The 18,669-nt window shown below is 45.2% G+C and overlaps 1 protein-coding gene across 6 annotated transcripts in view; it reads right to left on the bottom strand.

Annotated features, from left to right (window-relative positions):
• Nucleotides 1-18,669, bottom strand: part of phkb (phosphorylase kinase, beta) — a 368,089-nt gene that overhangs the window by 29,552 nt on the left and 319,868 nt on the right. For 5 of the 6 annotated variants that reach the window (XM_068049377.1, XM_068049380.1, XM_068049378.1 and 2 more), the window contains one exon: nucleotides 769-859. In XM_068049377.1, coding sequence (XP_067905478.1) covers nucleotides 769-859 — 91 coding nt within the window. Of the gene's footprint in view, nucleotides 1-768; nucleotides 860-17,717; nucleotides 17,809-18,669 lie in introns of all 6 variants that reach the window. The other variant, XM_068049379.1, reaches the window with a different exon arrangement.

Genomic DNA, 18,669 nt, shown 5'->3' with positions numbered 1-18,669 from the left:
AGTCAAATCGCTCCAGTTCCTGGTAGGCACGATTGCACAAGAGATGGCTCACACTTTTCCACATGTTGGAAAATTCATTCAAAGGAGCTGGAAGAGTACATATGCTATGGGAACTCATATGTTCTGTGGACTTGATCACAAAACATCCCAATAGTACACAAGTATGTTCCATGCATGTAAAAATATCACCCTCCATAAATGGCGGTTTCACACCTGATCTTTTGGGCAGAGAAAAAAGTGCAGGAAATGGTGACAACGTTAGAAAATGTAAAAACATTCCATTCATCAGCACTGACATCCTAACCCAGATGACTCCAAAATTCACAGGAAAATATTTTAAAAAAAGAGGGAATTGTTCTTCCTGCGACCTTGATGTCTACAAACTGGCTGACATGTTTCCCTACATTACTATAATGACTGTATTTCAAACCGTAGTACATTGACTAAAACGTTTTAGGATGTTCCCAGGCTGTGGAAACCACTTTCTTTCTTTCTAATGTTCAGGGGAAAGGATTTCTTCCACTCACAACAACAACAAAGGTGAGATATGCCTTTGACTGACATCTGCGTGGGCATTCTTTACAGGGCATGGGAAAGGAATATCGGGTGGTTTTAGTTTGAAAATATCTTGGTATTTTACATGACTTACCCATGATAGCTAAAGCATTAGGGAAAAATGGTTCATAAGAATTGCAAAATTAACAGCAATATTGAACAAAGAAAATTTACAAAAGAACTGTTATACTGTTGAGTAAGGAATATACTTACTTGTTTACCCTGAACTAAAACCCTAGTAATTGATGGAGCAAGGCTGTCCACTTGTTTACCTAAAATACTTGCAGTGAAGCGTACAATAGACCTGGTAAACAAAGAACATAATTCTACTAGATATTGGCGGTATGAAATAATTTAAAGTATAGCCAACTAACCCCACAGTATTAAAATGTGTATTTCATGAGACAAGAAAAAATTCTCATAGCACAAAACTGTTAAAAAGTTGTGATTTGAAGAAACAGAAATTAAATATTAATGTCCACTCTAGTCTGAAAAGCCGTAGTTGGAGATACTGAATAATAACTAAATCCCCAAGAGATGCAAATGTCCTTATCCACAGAAGAGATTGTAATCATTTTTCTATTGCTTTCATGATATCCAAGAAGCACCTACCTGTCTGCTCAAATTTTTATAAATCTATTTTTTTCCATCGAAATCAAAACTGAGCCAAGAATGCTACAGATTTCTCTAAAAGTTAACTCGTAAAAGCAGAATTTATCATCCAGAAATTCAACTCTGAATTTCTTACTAAGAGGGGGAAAATATCTCAAAAGATGCTAAGGAGAGCAAGTATATTAAAATTCTAGCTTGATTATTAGTGGTGCGCCCAGACCATTGTAAAACCAAAACAGCCAGAATGCTAAGGGTTAGGGTAGGAGTAGAAAATGTAAACTTACGACACAACCATGATAAAAACAAAATAATAATACACAACTAACAGTTTACTGTATGTGAAAGTAATAGAAATTTGCAGTCAAGCTCTTAGACTATTCTACCTAAAGACTCTGACAAAGTACATAAAACAAAGTAAGAGTCCCTCTTTGGCTCCATTTGTGAAAATATGCGGTAGTGGGAGCTGGATGGTTTGGGGGAGCAGAGAAATCATGATGGTGTGGGAGGAGGACAAGGTTGGTTCTGATGGTGGTCGGGATGGGGAGAACTTAGTGCTCAGGGTACCGATGGTGGGAGTGAGAAGCAGAGAGATTGCGGTGGGGGGGGAGTGGATTTACAGAGTGGCTTGTCGGGCTTGTCCTGCTTCGCCTGACCCACAAGCAGTCCTTTTATCTGGGGTTAAAATAGAATGACTGTTAATATGAAGGCACTCAGCTTAATATTTTACAACATTTAAACGACCAACCCATTCCTGTGAGTAGGTTGGTTGCCTGACCCTCATCCTGCCTCCATTAAAACTGTAAGTGGGTGGGTTCAAGGTGGGTTGGGTTTCTGTTTCAGATTTCTGGCATTTTAGCCTCTGACATGATCCCAACCCATCTAGTTTTGGGAATTAAAATTCAGCCAGAATTTTCAGTCAAAATAATGGTAAAGCTAATGACATTCACCGTTATTTATACATAAATGGTACAGCAACTTCATGCGAGCAGCAGGTGCAAATATTTAAAAGGTGCTGTATGAGTTGCGCAAACTGCTGTTAGATTTGTGAAAACAGCATCACGCTGTACGCTCCATCATTGACAGGCACTGAATATCATGAAGTTGTTTTATTTGATTTATAGATTTCCTTCTGTTAATTTCAGCGAGCAGTCCAGGAAACCCGTAGTCCTAGGCTTCCCACCAAGAACACATCCCTCTCTATAAATATGGGACCTATGTTTTTCCATTTTCTGTCTGATTTTTTTTTTCTTTTGCCTTTCTGAATTTTCAGACCAATGAATTAAATGACCAAACCCATTCTACTGTAAACACCCAGATAAGTTCTAGAAGCTGGGTGGAACTCATCCAAAACGCTGACTACAGACTATCACTTTGCAAACTCGAACTGAGACATCTCAATGGCAAAGCCAGGGAACTACAGATCCTGATTTACAGGACCTGCTCACTGTTGCTTTCGACTTTGAAGCCTCATTCTCTGCACTACCCAATCCACAGTCCGGCTTCAGCTTGTGATTCTTGCTTGAAATCTGACCCCCATGTCTGGCTCTGCTAGACTTATAGACCAGTCTCGACTGGGTTCGTAGACCAGTCTCAACTGGGCCAGACTCGGTATTGGCCTGCTACATCTGCTTGAAGTCACTGGTCTCAAACTTGGCTTCAGCTGAAGGCCCTACACGTAATGCCAGGGAAATACACTGGTAGTCATATATGTTTATTTTACCTTAAATTTCGATATAGGCACTTTCCAACATTTGTGTGTTTTTATAAAAACGGTTCCAGGTGTCCAAATGGAAAGCAAAACCATAACAATGCTCAGCAGACAACTAAAATGTGTCTACAGCTCCCTGTAACCCATGTGAATGCAATATCCTTTGTTGTATGTTGATGAAGAGATTTTAACATGAGAAAATTTTAAAATCTCCATTAGAAATGTTTTACAAATTCAATATTCTGACTTTCTAACAAATACCTAACAACTGATATTTCCTATTTTTGTACTTTTACCTTTGCTGCACTAGACTTAAAAACACACATCTGTGAAATATAATGGCTGATCGGTAATAAAAGCAAAATACTGCAGATGCTGAAAATCTGAAATAAAAACAGAAGAGCACCAGATGAAAGGTCACATACCTGAAATATTAACTCTGCTTCCCTCTCCACAGACTTGCTGAGTATTTCCAGCACTTTCTGTTTTTATTATGGCTGATCTGTACTTCAACATTTAACCACTTTTGCTTTATATACCTTTATGTGAGAAACTGCTTCCTGATTTTGCTTCTGACTGTTCTAACTCTAATTTTAAAACGGTGTCCTTTTTTTCTTGACATCCCCAGAGGAAATAGTTTCTGTGTATATAGTTCATCAATTGTTTTAATATTTTAAACATGTTGATCAGTTCATCCCTCGATCTTCTATACTCAAGGAAATGCAATATGTCTTTCATTCAACTATTGTTATATTGGTACCAATTTTAATGGCGAGAATGTGAGGAGTACAGTAAAAGCCCAGCAGGGCCTCACGTATATAATCTGTTGCAGACTTTTGTCCGACAGCTGGCTAAATTGACATCCTGGCTGGCGGGTGGGAGTGCAAATGAGCAGCAGGAGGTCACAGCTGGGGACCCGTGGGGATGGTCTTCTGTGGTCAGTACAGGCTGAAAGCTCCGAGCAGTGATCAGGGTCAGGGGAATTGAGTGAAGACACTGGGATTGCCATTGGGAGCTGGGATGAGGGCGAGGACGGATAGGAAGTTGGAGGTGTGATGTGGCCTGTGCGGTTCAGAGGTGGCAGGAGGGAACATGAGAGCACCAATCTGGGCTGGGGGAGGTGAAAAGCTTCCTTGTAGGCCTGGGGTGGGGGGGAACATTCCTGTTCTTGCTGGCCCACAAGGAGTGCTAAAAGGAGATAATCTTCAGCACTTACTTGGCAAGTCAACACGCCCTGTCTCAGATCTGCTGCTGGGAATCCCACAGTGTGAGCTTCCCCCTGATTTAATGTTAAATGTAAGATGTGGTGCTGAGGATATCATCGGGCCATGACTTTTGAAGGTTAATTAGGCCCTGTCTGCATTTTGCGGGAGCCTCATCGATGACCTGATTTATGTTTGCTAAATTTTAAACAGCGGTAATGGGGGTCGGTTGCTATTAAAATCAAGGCCATTGTCTTTTAGCAATATTGCTACTCCTCCTCCTCCTTTCCCTGTTCTTTCTAAAGACAAGGTAGCCTGGAATATTAATCTCCCATTATGCCCAACTTGTAGCCAGATCTCTGCAGTGGCTCCTGTGCTGAACCCTTTGAGCTAAATTTCTTCTAATTTGCTTGTTTTATTCCTTATGCTAGGTGCAGTTATGAGAGAACTCTGATTTAGTTAACAAACCCAACCCTGCCTCTATACATTGATGGCATTAATCTCAGTTTTTAAAAATCACTCTTTTTTCTTATTTTTCAACATTTCTGTTTTATTTATATCAGGTATATTATTAATTCCTATACTATTATCTGAACTTGGATTATTTATATCTCTTTTTACATTCAGACCATTGTTCTCATCCTGTTTCTTATCTTTAGGTTATCAGTTCTACCATTATTTCTAGCTCCCCTGCCACTTATTGGTTTGAAGTCCTTTTTACAGCCCTATTTATCCTTTCAGTTAGGACCTTGATCCCAGCACAGTTCAGGTGCAGACAATCCCTGCGGTACTATTATACTGTGCAAGGAATACCAATATTGTACTACAACCTTGGTGTCACTGTCAAAAATATCCTTAGTTAAAACAGAAAGCTTTTCATTGCCAACTCTCTTTCTTCAAGCAGAAGTCCTAAAGTGAGTAGCTAAAAAAATGGCCTGTTGGTCACTTATTTTAGAGGGAAGCAATTATTTCCCACAGAGAATAAGCATGATCTCACACGAACACTGACTAACTTGGAGTCATAAGTGAGTATGCATTGCTACATTAGATACTATCCACAGCAAAAAAAAGCCTTGTAATGTTTACTCATTATTAAAAAAAATTGTTTTGCAGTAGAAATTATGCTCAGCATGGCACATTACAACTGTAACCTTTCATAAAATTCAATACAAATAAATAATAAATTCACATTTATGAAGGCAGAAATACATGAGAAGTTTGAACTTTTGGTCTCACTGGATCACAATTCTTCGGCCTGGATTTTGTGAAGCTCCCTGAGGTGGGGAGGTATGGAGAATCACGACGGGTGGGGGGGGCGGGGGGGGGTGGAGGGGGAGAGGGCCCGTCCCCCAGCAGATGACGGCCTTCCTGCCCAGAGACCAATTGAGGCCCTTAAGTGGCCTATTAACGGCCAATTACGGGCCTCTTCCCACCACTGCTGGGATCTTACGGGCTTGTTGGCGGGGGTCCAACCTTCGTGAGCAATTTGTGACTCACAAAGGACCTCCACCGGGAACAACTTTACCCCCTGGGACCGCCCCCCTCCATCTTGACTGCATGACCACCCCCACATCCCCCCTCGCCAGGGCCTTCCAGAATGACCCTGCCAACCCCGCTTCACCTACGTCTTATCTGGGGTTCCAGCGCAGGGCCAAGGTCCAAGGCCTCTGCAGTACCGGCAGTGGCCAACCCTCCCAGTGGCGCTGCCAATACTGGCCCTCTAACTAGCCAGCAGCTCTTGGAGGCAGGATCCCCATCCCTTTAAAGACTTTTCGGCCCGGCACTGGGAGCCCTGCCTCTGGCACAAAATCCAGTCCTTATAGTCCTGATGGAACACTGTGGTCCCAAGGCTCCATCAATGCTTCTCTTCATTGCAGAGCCAGAAGGTAATCAATGGGAGCCCAATGATACCTTGACTTCAAATTCTCCTTTTGCAATTCAGAAATGTCTTATTTTCACATTTCCTAATCTATGCTACAATATTCAACATTAAACCAATGAACGGCCATTTCTGGTACTGTCATTCAACAGAAAATTTGGATGCCTGAAATTCCTGCTGTCCAGTGGTACTTAAGTTATGGTCCAATGCCAGCAATAAATTCAAATTATTGTCAATTGTTTAAGTATTCCTTTGTCCCATCTTTTGTGGAATATGTAAAGGTATTGAAGTTAAGGTGGGTGGGCTTCACGATATATGATTTTTGATTTTTATGAACAGTCAGGGCTGGTTTTTGTGCTGGAGATTGGGCTCTCAGCGCTGGGCCTAAAAGGCAGGCAGAACCCTGCCTCTGCCTTTTCGTGCACCGCCCCCCAACCCCCTCGCCCCAAAGCGATCCTCCGGTCTTTTTAAATCAAAGTTTCAGAAGGCGGGATCCCCGTCCCATTAAAGGAGGGGATCCCGCCTCTGAGCTGCTGGCTAATGAGTGCTAGCAGCTCAGCAGTATTGTCAGAGGCTATGGACCCTGGCCCAGTGCTGGAACGCCGGACAAGAGGTAGGTGAGGTGGGGTCAGCGGGACCAGTCCGGCGAGGCGGGGCTGGGGGTCGTCTAGCTGTCCAGAGGGACAGGGGTCCTGGGGGGGGGGGTCAACTGGTTGCCAGGGTGTTCTCCATGGGTCACAAATTGCCCACGGTTGAGGGACACCCCCCCAGAGGGTGCCTCATGTTACAAAGTGACCTCCCCATGCGGTGGAGGGCCCCTGCTGCTAGTAAGGTCCTAGTGGTGGCGGGAATTGCCCTCTGGCAGGGAAGGCCTATCCCACCCCCAGAAAGATCACTTGGCGAAGGTCCCTGCGTCCCGCCACCCGTTGTGATATTCTGTGTCCCCCTGCCTCCAATCCCACCTCATGAGGGCCACACAAAATCCAGCCCAAATACTAATGATGCCATTGCTATAGCTAAAAACAAAGGTAAAAGACTCTTTAGCGCCTTTTAAAGATGTAAAACTGACGCTTAAGCATCCAAAATGGTGGGTGGTGTGTGCACGCACATTCTGCATCAGAAGTAATCCACTCACCATACTGGTAAAATCTCCAGTATAGACATCAGACACCATACCTGAAACACGCGCCAGGTCCTTCGTACATGCAAATAGGTAGTCTAATGCCTGCTTGAGGCCCCCACTCTGAAAGCAGGTTGCCCTGAATGTAACCTGCTGCATTCAGGATAATCATCCTAAAAGGGAGTGCTGGAGGTGCCACCGAACAGGTAATTGCTTTTTAAAAATATACTTACTTGAATGTGGAGTCACGAGGTGCAGGACTGCTTCTCAACAGTCCTGAAGAGAGTTGCTAGCTCTCATCTGACTGCTCCCCATCCCTTCTGACCATCTCTACAACTTGTCACAAACTACCAGAAGATCATTGCTGGGGAAGCAGCTGGCCTAACTTGGTCTTCTTAGAACTGCAGCTCACTAACAATATGCTGATGAGGCTGAAGATATGCTGGGTGAGACCTGGCCACTGGCTTCTGCAGCATGCTGCCCATTTCAGGAAGGAAAGTGAGCCAGATTGACTTTCTACGCTGTGCTCTTTGGATGCCTCTGGACTCAAAGTTAAGACATTTGCATTCAGAGGGGTAGAGGGCGCAATCAGCAATCCAGGTGCAAACTATGCTCAAAATTATGCTAGTTTTCTGAAATTAAGTTATGGTGCAAGTTTCTGCTCAAACTTATTTGTGTAATCGCAAATGTAAAATTGCCTATGAACTGGCACGAATAGGCAATGTTTTAGAACATGTTAATTTTTTTTTGCATTCGATATTTTTAAGAGTGGTAACCTGGTGCAGTTTTAATAATACAGCTGAAAATGTGTTTATCCCCAAAAATAAGCATTTTAGTGTCTTGTCCGCCACCAGCGAGTAACCTGATTTTAACTAACTGAAAATGGCTTTAAAAAACTGTACAGAATCAGTTACTAGTTTCATTGGTGTACATTAGTCAGTTTTTCAGTAAAATAAACAATTTTAATATTTAAAAACTTTTAAAAGGTGCCTACGAGTGCCCTTGCGCTTAAATAAAACAGCTTAATTTTAAGAGCCTCCCGAAGACCCATAAATTGGTGCAATTAGCAGAATCATGCAATGGTGATTAATTTGATCTGAGGCATAGCCAGTTATGCAGGCAGGGACACATCCAGCGCGATGTTTTCAAACTCGCACAAAAGATGGTGGAACTACGATTAGCACTGACCGTAACTTGTACTCGAATTTCCGTGATCTTCTGTGCTGGTTTGGACAATTTTGGGCAAATTGTCCTGAAAATACCAATGAAACTTAGCGAAAACTCTTACTGAGTATGTCAAGACTCAAGATGAGCTTGGCATCATGTATCCCTTTCTCACTAAAAGGAAAAGCTTTATTGGAACCCTTACTGCACTAAGAATCCAGAGCTGGCGGGCAGCCATAAAGACAGGGCTAAATTGTGGCGAGTCGAAGAGACTTAGTAGTTGGCAGGAAAAAAGACAGAGGCGCAAGGGGAGAGCCAACTGTGCAACAGCCCCAACAAACAAATTTCTCTGCAGCACCTGTGGAAGAGCCTGTCACTCCAGAATTGGCCTTTATAGCCACTCCAGGCGCTGCTTCACAAACCACTGACCACCTCCAGGCGCGTATCCATTGTCTCTCGAGATAAGGAGGCCCAAAAGAAAGAAAGAACTGCACTAAGAATCCAGCTGTGTAGCAGCAGTGGGGATACATGCAAGCCACCATCATGTGTAAAGGCAACTTGACAGGAATGGTAATTTTTAAATAGGATTTGCTATTTTTCCATTTGGAAGAAGAAAATACCAATATCACTGGTACACCTGTAATGATTCTTCTACCAAGCGTCACAAGCAAAGATTGACTCATGTTTGTATTACTAAAGCTGAAGTCCTCAAAGGATTACGAGGAGCAAGAGTTAACTGCTTTCAGCTTAGCAAATCAGTCTGTTAGTCCCCTTCAGTAGTTAAATTTAGCTCAACCCACGTTACATTGTAAGAATATACTACAATACATAAGCCACATGAGAACAACTGCTAGTAATCTCAGCTCTTCCTTGGAAGCTGTTAACTCCTGACTCTCAGTTTGGCACAAAGTTAATGTGTAATATGCACTCGATATACATATATATATTTTATATATATGTGTTGTAATTATTCCAAAGTTGTAGGATTGTGGGGAAGCTCAATCAAAACTTCCAGCATTTCCAAATTTGGTCTGCAACCTTCCTGCTTCCACCATTCTACACATCCCGATTGCTCAGAAATTATCTTAGAAGTCTCCTAGTTACCTCCTGCCTCTGCTCCTACCGCAGCCCATTTGCTGCCGAAATCCATGCATTTGGCACCTCCAGATCCAACTACTCCAATGCTCTCCTGGCTAGTCTCCCAGCTGCCATGGTCCGTAAACTTCAGTCCATCCAAAACTTTGCTAACTGGATCCTGCTTCACAACAAGTACCACCCACACATCATTTGCAACCTACAATAACTCCTGGTCAACCAACACCTCCAATTTAAAATTCTCATCTTTGTGTATAAATCCTTTCATGACATCATCACATTTTAGGAAGGATGTGAGGGCCCTTGAGATGGTGCAGAGGAGATTTCCCAGAATAGTTCCAGGGATGAGGGATTTTAGCTACAAGGTTAGGTTGGAGAAGCTGGGGTTGTTCTCCTTGGAACAAAGGAGGTTGAGGGAGATCTGATAGAGATGTACAAGATTATGACAGGTTTAGATAAGGTAGACAAAGAAAAGTTCCCATTAACTGATGGTACAAGGACTAGGGGACACAGATTTAAAATTTTGGGCAAAAGGTATAAGGGGGACGTGAAGAAGAACAATTTGACGCAGTGCATGTCAATGACCTGGAACTCACTACCTACAAGGGTGGTGGAAATGGAGACAATCAAAGATTTCAAAAGAATATTGGATTGGCACTTGTGGGAAATGAACGTGCAGGGCTACAGGGATAGAGCAGGGGAATGGGACTGACTGGTTTGCTCTACAGAGAGCTGGTATGGACTCGATGGGTCAAATGGCCTCCTGTGCTGTGATCATTCTTCCTCATCTCTGTGCATTCAGGCATGCATACACACCCCACTCCCCAGAGCTCTCCTGATTCTGGCCTTTTATGCATTCGCCCTTCTTTCAGAGCGTCATAGTGATTATGGCACAGAAGTTTTGGCCCACTATTGTTGGCCATGTCAGGTATGGTTTAGTCCTCATGCTCTGGAATTTGCTGTCTAAACTTCTCTACCTTCCTCCCCTCCTTTAAGCTCTTTTTTACACCTACATTCTAATACTCCATCTTTGGATCAGTTACCATTTTGGTCCGATTCTGCCTCTGTGAAGGGTATTTTTCAACATTAAAGGTGCTTTATAAATGCAAGCTGTTGTAAATTAGGAAATGTGGGAAAGGTCAGAGGGAGAAAAAGAGAAAAAGTAGAAAATAAAAACTGTAGAGTGAAAACTATAAGAACAGAGGGAAAATAATTATGATTCAGAAAAGAAAGGAAAACAAAAAATAATACAAAAGGTCACAGTAAATATGTGACCAAGAAATAAGAGAAAATGTAAAAGAGAAGTTAAAGATACCCAGAAAGAAACAGGGGGTGAGAGTGTGGAAAACTGCTATATGTTGGGTTGTGTCCATTTTACGGGTCTAAAAAGGGTGAAAAGCATACCAACTTATCAATGGGACGGCCTGCACAGATGTTTATCCCAATGCGAAATTTGTGTCCTGTGCATGTCTAAAATAACAGTTAAGCAGTTTAATATGTTACTGAGAGGCCCAACGACTGTTGAAGGACCCCATTATGATGAAGTGGGGCTGACGCCAGGCCTATACCACTCAAGATTCTTCAGGCCAAATGATGTAACACAATGTGACAGTGTATGCAATGTTTAGGTACATATTTTTCCTCATGCAACGTATTCAGAATATTGGTGACAAAATAAACAACTTCAACACAGTACATATTAGAACAGCACTGCAAAAAAACACAACAGTTTATAAGTCCGTAACAGTACACCCAGTAGTCATCTAACATGAATTAACGACATATCCATCAGTGCGAGCTGCCCCTCCTTCCAATGCCAAACCTTTCAGAATTAACCATCCAACATAAATTCAAATGAGCTTCAGAGTGAAACACATCCTGTTTCACTGCATGTGGATCTGGAAAAGTACTTATGGATATTGCTTCCTACAAGCTTTAAACCTCAAATGAGAATGACAACATCTTAAACTTATTTCCTGTTGTCCACATGACAGCTGCTAGATCTAAAATACACTTTTTTTTTTCTCAACGGTCTGTCTTGTATATTAAAGATACAGACATCAATATGCAGCATAGTCGTAGAAATGAGTAGAGATTCAACCAAAGGAGAGCACAACGTAGATTTCCAGATCCAGGCCTGTGATTCGGCATCATGTCACTTTTTTTCCCCCAGGGAGGCTCTCAGATGGTGCATCATTCAGCATCAAGGTGCTCTATCTCGGGATGAAAAGGAAGGGGGTTGACAGCTAATCTATCACTTTTTTTTGCAGAATAGTAATCGGGCCAGAAACTCAGAGGGGGCCACAGAGTGACTGAAACTGGGATAGGGCCACAGAGTGACCGCGACGGGGATAGGGCCACAGAGTGACTGCAATGGGAATAGGGCCACAGAGTGACTGCAATGGGAATAGGGCCACAGAGTGACTGCAATGGGGATAGGGCCACAGAGTGACTGCAACTGGGATAGGGCCACAGAGTGACTGCAATGGGGATAGGGCCACAGAGTGACTGCAACTGGGATAGGGCCACAGAGTGACTGCAACAGGGATAGGGCCACAGAGTGACCGCAACTGGGATAGGGCCACAGAGTGACCGCAACGGGGATAGGGCCACAGAGTGACCGCAACGGGGATAGGGCCACAGAGTGACTGTAACTGGGATAGGGCCACAGAGTGACCGCAACGGGGATAGGGCCAAAGAGTGACTGCAACTGGGATAGGGCCACAGAGTGACTGCAACTGGGATAGGGCCACAGAGTGACTGTAACTGGGATAGGGCCACAGAGTGACTGCAACTGGGATAGGGCCACAGAGTGACTGCAACTGGGATAGGGTCACAGAGCGACTGCAACTGGGAGAGGGCCACAGAGTGACTGCAACTGGGATAGGGTCACAGAGTGACTGCAACTGGGATAGGGTCACAGAGCGACTGCAACTGGGAGAGGGCCACAGAGTGACTGCAACTGGGATAGGGTCACAGAGCGACTGCAACTGGGATAGGGTCACAGAGCGACTGCAACTGGGATAGGGCCACAGAGTGACTCCAACTGGGATAGGGCCACAGAGTGACTGTAACTGGGATAGGGCCACAGAGTGACTGCAACTGGGATAGGGCCACAGAGTGACTGTAACTGAGAAAGACACTGAGCGCCCACAACTGAGAGAGAGAGAGACAGACAGATTGGCTGAAAGGAGGAGAGCCACAGAGTGACCACAACAGAGACAGGGCCACAGAGCGACTGCAACTCACCAAGGCTCCTTAGACAGCACCATTGAAACCCATGACCTCTACCATCTCGAAGAACAAGGGCAGCATATGCATGGGAACATCACCACCTGCAAGTTCTCCTCCAAGCCACACACCATCTTGACTTGGAACTATATTGCCATTCCTTCACTGTGGCTGGGTCAAAATCCTGGAACTCCCTTCCTAACAGCACTGTTGGTGTACCTACATCCCAAGGACTGCAGCAGTTCTCCATCACCTTCTCAAGGGCAATTAGGGATGGGCAATAAATGCTAACCTAGCCAGTGACGCCCACATCCCATTAGCGAATAAAAAAAAACTGAGAGGGCCACAGAGCGACTGCATCTGAGATCAGTCCTCAGGCAGGGATGTAAAACTCACCTTACAGGGTCCGGGGAGGGGTGGGGGGGGGGGAGGAGGGTGCGGGGGCGGGTGGGGTGAGGTGGTAGTCCTGATCTGACATTCTGGCATTTGCTGTGAACAACATTCAGCAAAAGTTATTTGGACACATTGGGATGGAAATTTGTAAAACAGGTGTAATGTATACCAATTTCTGGATGCAAGGTCCTGCACTTAATCTGCACAGTGGCACATTAAATTGTATTTTCCCAAAAAGGTATTTGCCCTTACTGTTTTTAGGGACACTTGACAGCTGTTTGAAATTAGCATTGGATCAATTTAATTGTGCAAAGGTGGGTCCTGTGCCTGTTTCAGGACCCTTCTGTAAAAGGTGTGACTCCAACTATTTCCTCGGGTTCTACAGTGACATACAATAAGAAATGTGGAGCATGGACAGCACTAAATAGGCCAAACTCAGCTCTCCTGTAATTCACTGATCCATATGTTTAAGCTTGTGATGTAAAATCAGACTGCAACTCCCCTTGCGCGGTGATCTCCATCCCCATGTTTCTCATTGCCACCAGTGAAAACAATCTTCCACTACTGACCTCTTCATTAACTGCTGCCATTCACTATGTCGCTGCTGCTCCCAGCTCTGCAGGAAATACTGAGCAAAGACAAATCCTTACTCTATTCCCCAGCCCCCACACAAGCTCTGATCCTCCAGTGCCCAGTTTACATGTCTCCCCCTGCCCGAGCCGCAGTCATAGAGTCATAGAGAGATACAGCACCGAAACAGGCCCTTTGGCCAACCGAGTCCATGCCGACCATCAACCACCCATTTATACTAATCCTATATTAATCTTAGTTTTCCCTCTCACATCCCCACCTCCCCTCAATTCTCCTACCACCTACCTACACTAGGGGCAATTTTTTACAATGGCCAATTTACCAATCAACCTGCAAATCTTTGGCATGTGGGAGGAAACCAGAGCACCCGGAGGAAACCCATGCGGTCACAGGGAGAACTTGCAAATTCCGCACAGGCAGTACCCAGAACCGAACCCGGGTCGCGGGAGCTGTGAGGCTGCGGTGCTAGCCACTGCGCCACTGTGCCACCCTACTGCGCAATTGTGCCGCCCTCTTCTGACCCCATTCCATAGTTCCCCTCTCTTCCCCAAGCTCAACTCCTATTGCTCAGTCTCTGAGTCCTTCTGCTTCACCCCCAGTCACCCTCTAACCCCTGGCCCAATCTCCTAAATCTCCCTTCCCAAGTCACAATTTCCTGCATCTCCATCCTGTCCCAATCTCATCACCTTGAGTTTCAATCTGCTCTTCCCACTTGCTGTCCCAATCTGCTAGCCCACCCAAGTCTCAAACTGCCACATCACAGCCCTTTGTCCAAATCTGCTGTTCCCCAGTCCCAAGCTGCCACCCCCACTCTGAATCCCAATCTGTCACCCACTTGTCCTTTTCTGGCACACTCCCCTGCCCCACCGAGCCTCAATCTGTCTCCCACTTGTCCTTTTCTGCCATACTCCCCCACACCAGCCACTCACCACACCCTCCATCCCACCGAGCCCCAATCTGTCTCCCACTTGTCCTTTTCTGCCATACTCCCCCACACCAGCCACTCACCACACCCTCCATCCCACCGAGTCCCAATCTGTCTCCCTCCCCACTTGCATCCCAATACGCCACCCCTACTCTGAGTCCCCATCTGCCCGCATTTGTATCAATATGCCACCACCCTCCCGAGTCCCAATCTGCTGCCCTCTCCCCGAGTCCCCATAGTCTCTGTTCACTCAGTTAACCTCACCTTGACTTGTCTCTCTCCTCTCCACATGCTGGACCCATTACTGGTCACTCCTGAGGAGTTAGGGTGCATCTCTATGCCATGCTGATGACACAGAATGGTGGAGGAGCACTATGGCGGTGCAAAATTTGAAGATGCAGGTCTCCCAGGCTGTAAGAAGCATTTCCTGGGATATTTACTACAGCATATCATGGGCTGGATCAGGGTTGTCCAACACCTGTCAGGTCAGGATCCGATCTGTAAAAGGTTTCCATCCTGCCCACGAATGTATTTCAGGGATAAGAAATTTCCCATTGGCTTCTTCTTCCAGACTGGCTTTTAAAAAAATATTCACGTCAGTTTCACAGCTGTTAGGCGCTGGGAGCAGGAACAGCGATTTCTGAACTTTGGATAGCTTTGGGGATTTCCAGTGAGTTTTTAAAAAATAGTCGGAACCCGCCAAAAAACCCTGATTCTGTTCAAAGTTCAGAAGTGCATTCCTGCTTCAGCAGCTGTCAGCTGTGAAACTGATTTGCAATTAATAAAAAAAAATGACCAACTACACAGTTGCTCTGCTGATCGTTCCCGCTCTCTGCAACTGTCAGAGAGAGACAGGCAGAGAGAGATGGGGGGCGGGGGGGGGGGCGAGAGGGAGAGAGGGGAGAGAGACAGAAAGGGGGGACAGAGAGAGAAGGGAACAGAGAGAGAGAGAGAGGGGACCCACAGAGAGGGGGGAAACACAGAATGGGGGGAAAACAGAGGGGGGGGGAACACAGAGAGGGGGGGGGGAACACAGAGGGGGGGGAACACAGAGGGGGGGGAACACAGAGGGGGGGGACACAGAGGGGGGGGAACACAGAGGGGGGGACACGGGAAGGGGGGGACAAAGAGTGGGGGGGACAAAGAGCGGGCGGGGCAACAAAGAGGGGGGGAGACAAAGAGTGGGGGGAGACAAAGAGCAGGAGGGGGGGGACAGAGCAGGGGGACACAGAAAGGGGGGCAGGGAGAGGGGGGGACACAGAGAAGGAGGCAAAGAGAAGGGGGCACAGAGAAGGGGGCACAGAGAAGGGGGGCACAGAGAGGGGGGCACAGAGAGGGGGGCACAGAGAGGGGGGGCACAGAGAAGGGGGGGAACACAGAGAAGGGGGGCACAGAGAAGGGGGGCACAGAGAAGGGGGGCACAGAGAAGGGGGGCACAGAGAAGGGGGGGCACAGAGAAGGGGGGGCACAGAGAAGGGGGGGCACAGAGAAGGGGGGGCACAGAGAAGGGGGGGCACAGAGAAGGGGGGGCACAGAGAAGGGGGGGCACAGAGAAGGGGGGCACAGAGAAGGGAGGCACAGAGAAGGGAGGCACAGAGAAGGGAGGCACAGAGAAGGGGGGCACAGAGAAGGGGGGCACAGAGAAGGGGGGCACAGAGAAGGGGGCACAGAGAATGGGGGCACAGAGAATGGGGGCACAGAGAAGGGGGCACAGAGAAGGGGGCACAGAGAAGGGGGCACAGAGAAGGGGGCACAGAGAAGGGGGGCACAGAGAAGGGGGGCACAGAGAAGGGGGGCACAGAGAAGGGGGGCACAGAGTAGGGGGGCACAGAGTAGGGGGGCACAGAGTAGGGGGGCACAGAGAAGGGGGCACAGAGAAGGGGGGCACAGAGAAGGGGGGCACAGAGAAGGGGGGCACAGAGAAGGGGGGCACAGAGAAGGGGGGCACAGAGAAGGGGGGCACAGAGAAGGGGGGCACAGAGAAGGGGGGCACAGAGAAGGGGGAGCACAGGGAGAGAGAGGGAGAGAACTGAGACAGAGAGAGAGACAGAGAGAGAGAGAAAGTGGGAGAGAGAGAGATCAAGATCACTCCTGACAGATGGACATCTATCCAGGATGCTCCACATCGCGACAAGTATGCACGCAAACACTGACTACTTGTGCAAGCAAAAAATTGCCAGGTATCTCACTAAAACAGTGTCTAACATCGTGACGAAAAAGTCAATAAATGAATCTTCTCATTTAAAGCTTCTTCACAAAAATGCACGTGTTGCTGTTTTGATTAATAGTAAGATAATTTTTAATGCCTTTATCTTTCTGAAATGTTCTCACTGGCCCCCTATCTAAGATAAAAATTGTAATGTGGACCCCACGTGAAAAGGTTGTACAACCTGGGCTGGATAGGATGGCTCCACAGGCCATATATTTGATATTTCTGCTCTAAGTAGAAGGGACCTATTAGTGGGAGGCAGCAGAAAAAGGTTTAAAGCGGGAATGACAAGTGAAAGCAACAAAAATGTCAACGATAACTAGCAAGGTTAAAAGTAATGAACCGTACTTTACGCAGGAAAACAAACAAAATCTTATACAGATTAGGACAAATACATTTTAACTTGGCACTAGTACAGAGATAAACCCAAACTTCAAACAATGCTCACTTTTTCTACATAACACTGGGAGAAAGTCAAATTCCAAAATGTTTAAATGATTTGTCATGAAATACATACAATAATGACTTTAAAAAAGGTGTAAATAGTATGCTTTGAGTTAATATGCCAACTTGTACATCGTAAGACTTGAGATGTGAGAATGCTATGGAACAAAGATGTCAAGATATGATTGAGTGCAACAAGAAATCAGTGAAAATGTTTAACAAGCACAGCTAAAAAATATGCAAGTCAAAATGTATGAGAACCACAATTGGATGCACTAAGGCATAATTAAGGAAATCTGCAATCGATGTACAATCATTTAAATTAAGCAACTTATTAGATGGAAAGCTTTGGGTGCTCAGCAAAAACAAAACCAGCCATCCAGTTAAATTAGTCAAACGCATGCTCCAAATCTAGCACAAAAGTTGTAAGACACCATTTATAAGTAAAGAGAATGGACATTATCTCTGGTGGTTGCAAGGGAAGCATTAACACACAATTATGCAATGCAAGACATTCATTAAATAAATTTGGGTGGTACTATGACACACTAAAGATGGCACCAAATCTTACAAATGCTGTCCTAATTACCTGCTTCCCATGTACCAGCATTGTGGTAATATGTGGGGCTATAGAGGCAGCAACCAGCTCTAAAAATGCAGCACTGTAACGTACAGCCAACCTAAATATATTGCATAATGATTATATAAGGTCATTGGAGTTGCAAAGAAAGTCAATCAGATTTCTAAACATACTACTGTTAGATTGGTTCGTAGAGTGTTTAAAGTCTAAACTTTATAAATTGCAAACTATTTCAATTTAATAACCATAACATTTCTGTCATGATACAATAAAGTAATATTAGTAAAAAGGGCAACAAATACACAAAGTATAGCTAAACAAGTTAGGGATTACAGTCAAAACTCGATTATATGCTATAATGGAGGGGAAACTACCTCATTTCCCGCCAACGCCTCAAAAAAGATCGTGAAGGATCAACTAAATTATACGGCTAATTTCTGCTCTGAATTTGAATGCTTGTCCTCTCCCTAACTGCCTGTGTAAGTCTTCTCCAACAGCATTTACATTTGTTACACCTGCTGGAAGATCATCTGGCATGGCGACTGCTGATATATTAGTTGATCTGCTGCCTAACCACCTTCTCACCCACAAATGCAACATCAGCTATCAGATCCATCACAGGGCTGAAAGAAGTGACCAAAAGTGCTCCCCTGCCGTTAACCATTTGCACCCAGATACACAGGTGAGAGGTGAAGACAATCAACAGCAGAAATCCGGTCAGCAGCCTTTGCAAATGTTATACTGATGTTCAAGAAAGTGGAAAGGAATAGACAGGAAATTATAGGCAAGTCTGACTTAATTTGTGGGACAACTTTATAGATTGTGTGTAAGATTAAACCAATGAATATTTAGAAAAGTATCACCAAATCAGGGAGTGTCAATGTGGATTTGTAAAGGGAAGGTCATGCTTGAGTAACTTAACTGAATTTTTTGAGAAAATCTAGTATATAGATAACAAGAA

This window comes from Heterodontus francisci, chromosome 17 (genome assembly GCF_036365525.1).
Source record: "Heterodontus francisci isolate sHetFra1 chromosome 17, sHetFra1.hap1, whole genome shotgun sequence".
NCBI classification, from domain to species: Eukaryota; Metazoa; Chordata; class Chondrichthyes; order Heterodontiformes; family Heterodontidae; genus Heterodontus; species Heterodontus francisci.
This window is presented reverse-complemented; position numbering and strand designations above follow the sequence as displayed.